The sequence below is a fragment of the Nicotiana tabacum genome, chromosome 24, assembly GCF_000715075.1.
Source record: "Nicotiana tabacum cultivar K326 chromosome 24, ASM71507v2, whole genome shotgun sequence".
NCBI classification, from domain to species: domain Eukaryota; kingdom Viridiplantae; phylum Streptophyta; class Magnoliopsida; order Solanales; family Solanaceae; genus Nicotiana; species Nicotiana tabacum.
This window is the reverse complement of record NC_134103.1, coordinates 35,485,185-35,495,442: the sequence shown is the minus strand read 5'-3', so window position 1 is coordinate 35,495,442 and position 10,258 is coordinate 35,485,185. Positions and strand designations below refer to the sequence as shown.

The 10,258-nt window shown below is 39.0% G+C and overlaps 1 protein-coding gene across 1 annotated transcript; it reads left to right on the top strand.

Moving 5' to 3' along the window:
- Nucleotides 1-657: 657 nt before the first annotated feature.
- On the top strand, nucleotides 658-4,405 carry LOC107828197 (spermidine synthase). Its single transcript, XM_016655469.2, has 9 exons — nucleotides 658-967; nucleotides 1,673-1,749; nucleotides 1,860-1,982; nucleotides 2,302-2,406; nucleotides 2,730-2,802; nucleotides 2,912-2,983; nucleotides 3,067-3,262; nucleotides 3,853-3,985; nucleotides 4,119-4,405. Exons 1-9 carry the CDS (start codon nucleotides 790-792, stop codon nucleotides 4,182-4,184), a joined length of 1,023 nt encoding a protein of 340 aa, XP_016510955.1. The 5' UTR covers nucleotides 658-789; the 3' UTR covers nucleotides 4,185-4,405.
- Nucleotides 4,406-10,258: the final 5,853 nt, after the last annotated feature.

Sequence of the window (10,258 nt, the reverse complement as noted above, 5' to 3'; positions counted from 1 at the left end):
TAATACTTTTAATATAAGTTAAATATATTAAAAATCATTCAACAAATATAAAAGCATTCACTCCTAAAGTCACTATATATTAAAAAGCTATCCTAAAAATAATAAATATTAATATCCTAAGTATTAGGTTTAACGGTTATTTTGGTATAAACTATATTTTGTTAAAGGTATTCTTGGTAAGAAGAAAAATCAAAACTGCTTCTGCTTCTACTTTTGGGAAGAAGGTACTTTTTTCTGTTTCTCAGAAACTGCTTCTGCTTCCCAAAAGCACTTTTTTCCTCCAAAAAAGCTTGGCCAAACACTTTAAGTTAAGAAAAAAAAAAGTATTTTTGAAAAAAAAAAACACTTCTAGCCTCTTGAGAAGCTTGGCCAAATAGACTATTAACTTTACACAAAATCAATAGATACATGACATGCATTTGCAGAAAGACTTTTCTCACTTAATTATAATAATTAATTAATATATATTCTTATAAATTATTTAATCATGATAAATTGATATTGTTTAGTTAATTAAGTATTCGGTGCGACTAAGTTTTTTCAAGTTTCAACCGCACAAATAGCCAATACCTTTAAAAAAAACTAAAATAATAAAAGGAGAAATTACAATTTTCACCGCAAGTCTAAAGCAAATAGACAACCAATCCTTAACAGATTTCATCTTTTCACGCTATACATTTTCAGACTGAAGAGTCCTGAGATTTGTGGTAACTATTGTTGTGCTGTTAAAAGTAAAGTAGAAGACTTCCTGTTTCGTTTAGGGCCCTATAAATAGAGGAGGGTTTTGTGATGGCAGAGGAGTGTGCAGCATTTGTATTGCCTGTGAAGAGACCAAGAGAAGAGGAACAACAACAGGAAGAGATGGAAGCAGCCAACCACAACAACGACAACGGTTGCACCAATGAGTCTCCTTATATCTCTTCTGTTCTTCCTGGCTGGTTCTCTGAGATTAGCCCCCTTTGGCCTGGTTTGTTCTTTGATTCATCATCTCTGCTTTCTATGTAGAGTTTGCTTTGATTTTATGCATTTGGGTATCCAAGATTTTACTTTTTGGCAATCGGATTGCACTTTGTTTCTCTTTCTATGTTCTGTTTTTTTGGTGGGTTTTCGGCCAGGTTTGTTTCTGCATCATCTGTGTTTTCCCCTATAAAGCTTACTTTGATTTTCGGCATTTGGGCATTCAAGAGTGTACCTTTTTGTAATTGGGTTGCACTTGGTTTCTGTTTATGTTCTGTTTTTGGTGGGATTTTTGGGGTTAATTACTTTAATGACTGGGGGTATTAAAGTTTGCTTTTATCTGATATGGGTACTTTTATTATGCATTTGGGTATCTAAGTTTTGTGTCTTTTTGGCGATTCTTGGTGGGTTTAGTACGTGAATGCTTGTGGTGGTGTCTATCAAAGTTTATGGACCTACTTTTGATGGTTTGCAGTTGCTTTCTGCCTTGTTTTGTATGGTGGATTTTTGGTTTAGTAAATGTCTTTTTTGCGGGTGTGGGGAGTTCGATTTTAGCTGAGAAATTCACAAATAAGATTTGGCTTGTACATTTTCTTGAAATTTTTTTGTTTGGGATTGAGGATTCTGCAAAGATTTTTCCTTTGAGTGTCCAGTGAATTCTTGTAATTGAGAGAGCAAAAAGGAAGATGTCACTGACAGGGAAGGAATTATGCAGGGGAAGCACACTCGTTGAAGGTTGAGAAGATATTGTTTCAAGGGAAGTCTGATTACCAGAATGTCATGGTTTTTCAGGTATTTTGTTGATCTACAAACGTTTTAGTCTCTTCTCTAACTTTTATGATGCATGGGTGCTTTACTATGTGCTGCTGCTCATTTTTGTTTGATTTTGTTTGTTGGTGCAGTCATCAACTTATGGAAAGGTGCTTGTTTTGGATGGTGTGATTCAACTCACAGAGAGGGATGAATGTGCTTACCAAGAGATGATCGCTCATCTTCCTCTTTGTTCAATTCCAAATCCCAAAAAGGTCTGTACAATTTTATGTTCTTTTTGCATCATTTACCATTTAATGTTTGAAGTCTTATGACACATTGCTAATCAAGCCCGTAGATTAAGAATCTTATCCATATTTGTTTTCCAGTTTGTGTAATTTGTTAAAAGTACCTTCATATTTCCTTTGTTTGCTTACCCCTACTATATTTTAGCAGAGATTATATCAAATGTGTATTTTTTGTGAATTATGTATGAACCGAGCAGTTTTTGCAGGGCTATAGTGTCCTAAAGCTATTTATACCATTTGTCTCTTTAACTTATTTGCCAACTTTAAGCTGATTGTCTTCCCTCAGGTGCTGGTTATTGGAGGAGGAGATGGTGGTGTCTTGCGTGAGGTGTCACGTCATTCTTCTGTCGAGCAGATTGACATATGTGAGATTGACAAGATGGTAGTTGAGGTACATGCTCATTCATAAAAATGGTACCTTATTTACATTTTTGGTCACTATTGACATTTTTATTCTTTACTAAGGGTAGAGGAACATGTTGATTCTTCTAATTACATGTATTAGCAGTGTCTTATGGCATACTTGATCTTAGTCAGGAACTGCTGCCAGATTTTATCCCTTCCTGTGTATTACTTGTCACTTAAAGGTTTTAATGTGCTAATTAATGTATGTTGTGTTTGGGACATCTCAGTTGTAACTTACCAGCTCTAAGCTCCTTGATGCAAAATGTAATGCAATGTTGAAACTAAGTATTTTTTTCCCCCTTCCGACAGGTTTCTAAACAATTTTTCCCAGATGTAGCTGTAGGATACGAGGATCCACGTGTTAATCTCCACATTGGTGATGGTATGATCAATAAATTTTTGTTATCTTCTCAACTTTTCTGTTGGTTCTCATTTTTGTTCACTTGTTAACATATGTTCTTGGCATTTCCTTTTTCCTCCTGTTTCTGCAGGAGTTGCATTTTTGAAAAATGTTGCTGCAGGAACTTACGATGCTGTCATAGTGGATTCATCTGACCCTATAGGTAATATATCTATCATTGCTTTGCTCGAGTACTACCTATTTCGTGTCATTTCAGCCCCCAAACAATCACTCTTTTAACTTCAGGTCCAGCACAAGAGTTGTTCGAAAAGCCTTTCTTTGATTCTATAGCAAGAGCTCTGCGTCCAGGAGGGGTTGTATCTACACAGGCTGAGAGTATATGGCTTCACATGCACATAATTGAAGAAATCGTTGCCAATTGCCGCCAAATCTTCAAAGGCTCAGTTAACTATGCATGGACTACAGTTCCTACTTATCCAAGGTGCACTTCTATGTTTTGATTCTGAGATATCCTAATATACATGAATATTTTGCTATCCACGCTTTATTGCTCATCTCTCATTATGTTCTTACTTATATCTTATATGAAAGGTTGTCTCAAAAGACCTACTATCTTTTGGAATCCATACAGACCTAGCATATGGCCCAATGGAAGTGAAAGATCTATACATGCAATACTAGTTAGTTGAGAATACATTTTAGTCATACTATTACATTTACTATAAGTTCTATGTTTTCTAGGAGTCTTTTAGTTCTGACAGATTTATGTGCCAGTAGAGAATATCGAGAACTTCTAGTACTTTTCATTTTTATTCTAATTTTGTATTATATGGATCTTAAATGAGCTTAAATGGTTCGACATGTCAGTGAGAATTCATATAGTCAATCCCAAGTTGCTTTGCGTTGATGCATAGTTGTTATGGGTATAAATTCTTTCTTTGAGTTGCATGCTGCTGACTTTTAACTAGTTTTTGATTGAAGCATATTTATAGTTTATAATTCTTCATGTTCTTGCTGTTAGCATACTGGGTTTGATTCTAATATGGGTGGTTTGGCTTGTATTAATTGCAGTGGTATGATTGGTTTCATGCTCTGCTCTACTGAGGGACCTGCAGTTGATTTCAAGAACCCAATTAACCCCATCGATGACGACGATGACAGCCATACCAAAACTCTTGGACCTTTGAAGTTTTACAACTCTGAGGTATGCTGTCATTCTGTTCCTTGGTTGTCATTTTTTAAAATGCTATATGCCTGTCTTCATTACTCTTAACACTTCTACTTTTGATTTGTTACTCACTTTTGCTATTTTTTTCCTATTTGTTTTTCCTCCCCAGCTTCACAAAGCATCATTCTGTTTGCCATCATTTGCCAAGAGGGTGATTGAATCCAAAGGAAAATGATGAGGCACATTTTCTAGTACTTTACTGGAGCAGGATTAGCTGTTGTACAACGCCTATAACTGTCGCAGTTTTTATGTTTAAGTCAATGTTATTAGGTTATTTAGGCCAAAAGAGTTGGTAATATCCTCCGGTGGATTATATGTTCCTTTCTTGATTTTGTACTGGATAAAGTTGTTGTGTTGGTTGAAGTTTAAAGAGCATAAAGTTTTTTATGCGAAAAATTAGATGTATTCATGGTTTCAGCTTGGCAACTTAAAAGAAATTATTAACTATGCGGAGAATTGCTTATAAATTGGCTTTCACATTAAGCTGTGAAATTATTCGTTTTATATATCGTCTTTCCCGGAAGAGAAAACTAGAGTTAACATGAATAGCTAGTTGTTTACTAGACATCAAATGTCCTATTTTACAGAACAAACTCAAAGACTTCAGCATGTTTTTAGTTAATTGATCCAATTTTCTCAAATTGAGCATGCTCCAGTTATTCCAGAGTAAGCAACGTCCCAAGATTATATTTTGTAACCAAAACGTACATCAACTATCCTGTATTTATTATATAATATAATAATGAAAATCACCAAATTTCTTCAGTCTAGCATAAAAATTAATTACCAAGCTATCACATAATAAGATAAAATTTCAAAGTCAGCTTTGTCATGTTATCAACACGATAAACCCACATTTATGTCACACTACACGTTCTATTACTTACCAATTTCTTTAACTTTTTTTGGGATCTTTACACTTTTTTTTTTACCCTTACAAGGGAGCTCCCCACTTTGTTCCCTTCCTGACTCGAACCTACAATCTAAAAGATTGGAGCTACTTGAGCAACCCTCACTTGTCAGGCCGAATCTTTATATAAGTCGACCGAATGTACTATTTATTTATTTATTTATTTCTAGTTATCTCTTATAGATTATACGCTAATTGCACACGATTATACACTTAATATATATAAATTATACATACATTATATTGTGTGGGCTAAAAATTATCATAATTATATGTGAGCCAAATCAACTTTAAGAAAGTCGGCTGCCACGCGTCACGATTTGGTTTTAATAGAGGACGAAGGCGAGTTGACTCAACAGAGGACAAGGACGAGTACTCCCTTTAGCAGAGCAGTAACAACTAGTTTTAGAAATAAGACCTTACAGAGAATATTCTAGGAATATTCTTCCCATCTATACTATTAGGATTTTTTTTTGGCCCATGTGCCCTTATAAAGAGAAAGAGAGAGGATTGTAGAGGGGATTAGACACTCGTTGTAAAAAAACAACAAATTGATATTCTTTGAAGATTCTTGCTTTATCACACACATACAAATATACCTTTTCTTCAGAACTTTATCTATCTTTTCTCCCACGATCGAAGGAGAATCTAGATATTCAAAGTCTTATCAATCATTTATCTTTGTCAGAAAGAATATTGAAGAATCTCATCTTTTTTTCGGGTGACTCATATGCATTTATTTACATAAATGCCATTCATTGCTATTTACTATTATTTAATGCTACCTCATTTATTTTTGGATCATTGAATATAGCGTTATTATCGCCATTTATTGCTACTCAAATAATATCCATGATATCTCGCTACAAAATCAGTTCATCTATCTTTTGGATATTAATATTGGCTAAGATTAACCTTATTTTATTAGAAAATCTAATTGTTTAAACCTATATCTAAATTTTGGGTAAGACAGTTTGGCGCCGTTTGTGGGGATTTTCTCAGCCAATGTTTTAGTTTCCATTAAATCCATAACTCACGTGACTTGTTAACCTAACAAACCACCAAGTTTATCTCTTTTCTCCGTGCGTACACAAGTCTCCATGGCAGGTAACCAAGGAAACGGGACCAAGGAGGCACATAATGTTCCCCTCAACCTCATGAATGTTATCAACGAAGGCTATGACACCCATGAGGAGGGGATAACGCCCACGACCTCTCCCAGACTAGAAAGGTCACCTCCACCTTTCTGCAACACAACAAAACCAAAAGGGAAATGGGCCTCCACGTCCACGTGAGAGGGGGTGCCACCCGCTATGAAAAAGCTCCTCAAAGCATGGCTAACTGATACTCTACTCAGCGTGCTCAGTAAACAAGCTCCATGCACGACCACAGAAACCATGAGAGTCGATGCAATACAATGCGGGAACGAACATGACAACCAACCAGACCCTCCGACTTCAGGTAAAACTCATAATGTTACTGACAATGCAGGTGACAGCATCCTCGCCGCCATGCTGAAAATAATGAAAGAAATGGAAAACGAGAACAAGGCACTTAGAGACCAAATGAAAGAGCACTAGGAATGTGTAGACAAAATACCCGGCGCCCCCAAATTGCTGCCAAAAAGGGACGCCGGTAGGTTCGTAGAACAGTTGTATAGTGAGGAAGCGACTCCACCTGCCATACCAGAGACCTTCAAGATGCCCCCATATCTCAGAATCTATGATAAGATGACCAACCTCGAAGATCATATGACTCACTACGTTACCGCTGTGAAAGGCAGCGACCTCACCAAAGAGCAGTTGTCCTCCATCTTGCTGAAAATATTTGGCGAAAGCCTCACAAGAGGGGCACTGATATGGTATTCATAGTTACCAGCCCGTTCCATAGAAACATTCGAAGAGATGACTGACAAGTTCGTAACGGCACATGTTGGGGCCCAAAAAGCTGAAACGAGAGTAAATGACATCTTTGCCATTAAGCAATCCCCAAGAGAGGGACTGAGAGACTTCCTCGCCCGGTTCAACAAGGTGAGGATGACCTTACCAAATGTTTTCGAAGGGATGGCCGTCATAGCCTTTCAGAATGGGTTGAGCAGAGAGGGTTCGAGGGCGACCAGAAAGCTACTGAGTCGGTTAATGAAATATCCACCGGCCACTTGGGATAAAATCTATAATGGTTACTGTGTCAAGGTCAAAGCGGATGACAACGAACTCAATAGAACAACTCGATGACTTACCTCGGTACAATTCGATCCCAAGAAAGAATGCAGGGATAATATAAGGAGAGACCACCCAGTATTGCGGCTGGGCAAGGAACGAAACCAGTCCTATGTTAGGGCACCCGTTGCCTCCTTTAGTTATGAAGATGGCCGGTCTAGGCCGAGATCAGGAACTCACAGAAATGATAGAGGTATTCCCCCTTTGTTATCAGCTCACAATTTTTGTGTTTCGCCTACAATGGTGATCTACGCTCTTGAGAAGGTCAGAATGAAGGTAAAATGGCCACCAAAGATAAGGTCTGACTCAAGCACTAGGAAACTGATGCCCTTCACGAGTTCCACCAAGAACGTGGGCACAAAACAGAAGACTGCATCGCCCTAAGACTAGAGGTAGCAAACTTTCTACAACAAAGGCACCTTAAAGAACTACTCAACAACAAAGGCAGGAACACCTTAGCAAGGGGTCGAGAACATCCACGCCCGCCATAGCCCCCTTCACTAGCTCGTACTATCAATATGATCATTGGTGGCAGCAACGACGCCTCTATCAACGACATCAAGTTCAATGCCACCCATAAGCTAAAAAGACCGATCACCCATGAATGGTATGATGGACTTGAAGAAAGTATCATCTTCGATGAGTCGGATGCCGACAATTTAACTTTCCCTCACAATGAAGCACTTGTCATTACTTTACGAATCATAGATACTAATGTTAAGAGAATTATGGTAGATGACGGAAGTGGAGCATGCATCATCCATCCCTGAGTCCTCACACAGATAAGACTTGAGGATAAGATAGTGCCACATTGCATCACGCTGACCTATTTTAACAATGCAATTGAATGGATTTCGGGGGAAATCACACTCCCCGTTCTCGCTGGTGGAGTAACCCTAAAGACAACATTTCATATCATGGACCATAAGACCGTATACAACGTCATCGTGGGACGACCATGGATACACCCCATGAGAGCCATCCCCCCCAGTTATACCAAGTGATAAAATTCCCAACACCTTGGGGAATATTCAACATAAGAGGGGAACAACGCACATCCTAGGAGTGATACCGAATCGCCATGGACAACACAACAATTCAACAAAAGAAAGATAAGGAAAAAAGAGCATAGCGATCAGTAAGGTCGAGGTCGCGACAAAGTGAAGCCAAGGAAGTCATTATGGATCCCGAGACGGTCGAAGCCACAGAATCAACCATAGAAGACCTCGACCCCATCCAACTAGATCATAGCGACCTCAACAAAAAGGCCTACATTGGCTGCAAACTCCGAGAACTAGGTAATTTAGTTAATTATTAATAATTAACGCAAATTTGTTTGCCTTTAGTCATGCAGATATGCCAGGCATGCCCAAAGAGATCGCCACACACAAACTGAACGTCGACCCCTTCTACCCTCGGTAAGGCAGGTCCGACAAAAGTTAAACCCTACCATCAATGAGGCCGTCCACGAGGAAGTAGAAAAGTTATTGGCAAACGGCTCTATCATGGAATTGAAGTACCCCAAATAGATTGCCAATGTAGTGATGGATAAAAAGAAAAGCGGGGAATTGAGGATGCGTGTGGACTTCATACATCTGAACAAAGCATGACCGAAAGATTCATTCCCGTTGCCACATATCGACCAACTCATCGACACAACGACAAGGCACGAGCTGTTAAGTTTTTTGGACTTCTACTCAGGTTACAACCAAATACTCATGGAGGAAGAAGACTAAGAGAAAATTACATTCATCACTCACAAGGGGACATATTGTTATAGGATCATGCCATTCGAATTGAAGAACACAGGGGCTACCTATCTTAGGTTGGTAAAAAAATGTTCAAAGATCAACTGGACAAAACCATGGAGCTATATATCGACGACATGTTGTTCAAGTCTGTGAAGGCAGAGGATCATAGAGACCACCTAAAGGAAGCTTTCGACATACTAAGAAAGTACAGAATGAAACAAAACCCCGAGAAATGCGCATTTGACGTAGCCTCGGGAATTGTTTTGGGTTTCTTGGTATCACAACGAGGGATCGAGGTAATCCTAGATCAAATTAAGGCTATCAACGGGATACCAGAGCAGTTGACTACTAAGAAGCAAGTCCAGAGATTGACCGGTCGAATTGCCGCCCTATCCATATTCATCTCGCGGTCATCCGATTGATGTCACAGGTTCTTTAGCATGCTAAAAAAGGATAACGGCCTCGAATGGACTCCCAAATGCGTACAAGCACTGCAAGAATTGAAAGCATACTTTTCATCACCACCCTTACTCTCAAAACCCGAGCCTAGGGAGCACCTCTTCATTTACCTCGCCGTCTCGGAAGTGGCGGTAAGTGCGGTCTTGGTTCGAGAAAACAAAGGTATGCAGTCTCCAATCTATTATATCAGTAAAACAAGTGTCTAAACCGAGACGAGGTACCCTCACTTCAAGAAACTTGCCTTGGCCTTGGTCGTAGCTTCACGAAAGCTTAGACCCTATTTTCAGTGCCACCCTATCTCACTCGTCATAACTTTTACTATAAGAAATATCTTACACAAACCCGAGCTATCAATGAGGCTGGACAAATGGTCCATCGAGCTAAGTGAGCACGACATCACTTATCAGCCTCACACAGCAATAAACTTGCAAGTTCTCACTGACTTCATCGCAGACTTTAGCACAAAAGTGATGCTAAAGCCGAGAATGAAGCCGCTCAAGCTTCTCTTCAAACATAGGACCTCTGGGTCCTATATACTGATGGTGCATCCAATGCTTCGGGGTCCGGACTGGGACTCATGCTCAAAGTTCCCACCAGAAAAATAATTTGCCAATCCATAAGGTACCCAGATATGACTAACAACGAGGCCGAGTATGAGGTCGTAATTGCAGGGTTAAGACTAGTAGTCAAATATGGGGCAAAACAGTTAAAACTTTGTTGTGATTCTCAGCTCGTAGTCAACCAAGTTACTGGGAATTTCCAAATCAAAAAGCAAAGGTTGCAGAAATATCAAACCGAGATCTGCAAATTGCTGTCCGATTTCGACGAATGCCAACTTGACCAAATCCCACGAACTCAGAATATCAAAGCAGACGACCTTGCCAAATTGGCCGGCACCACCAAAAGCATA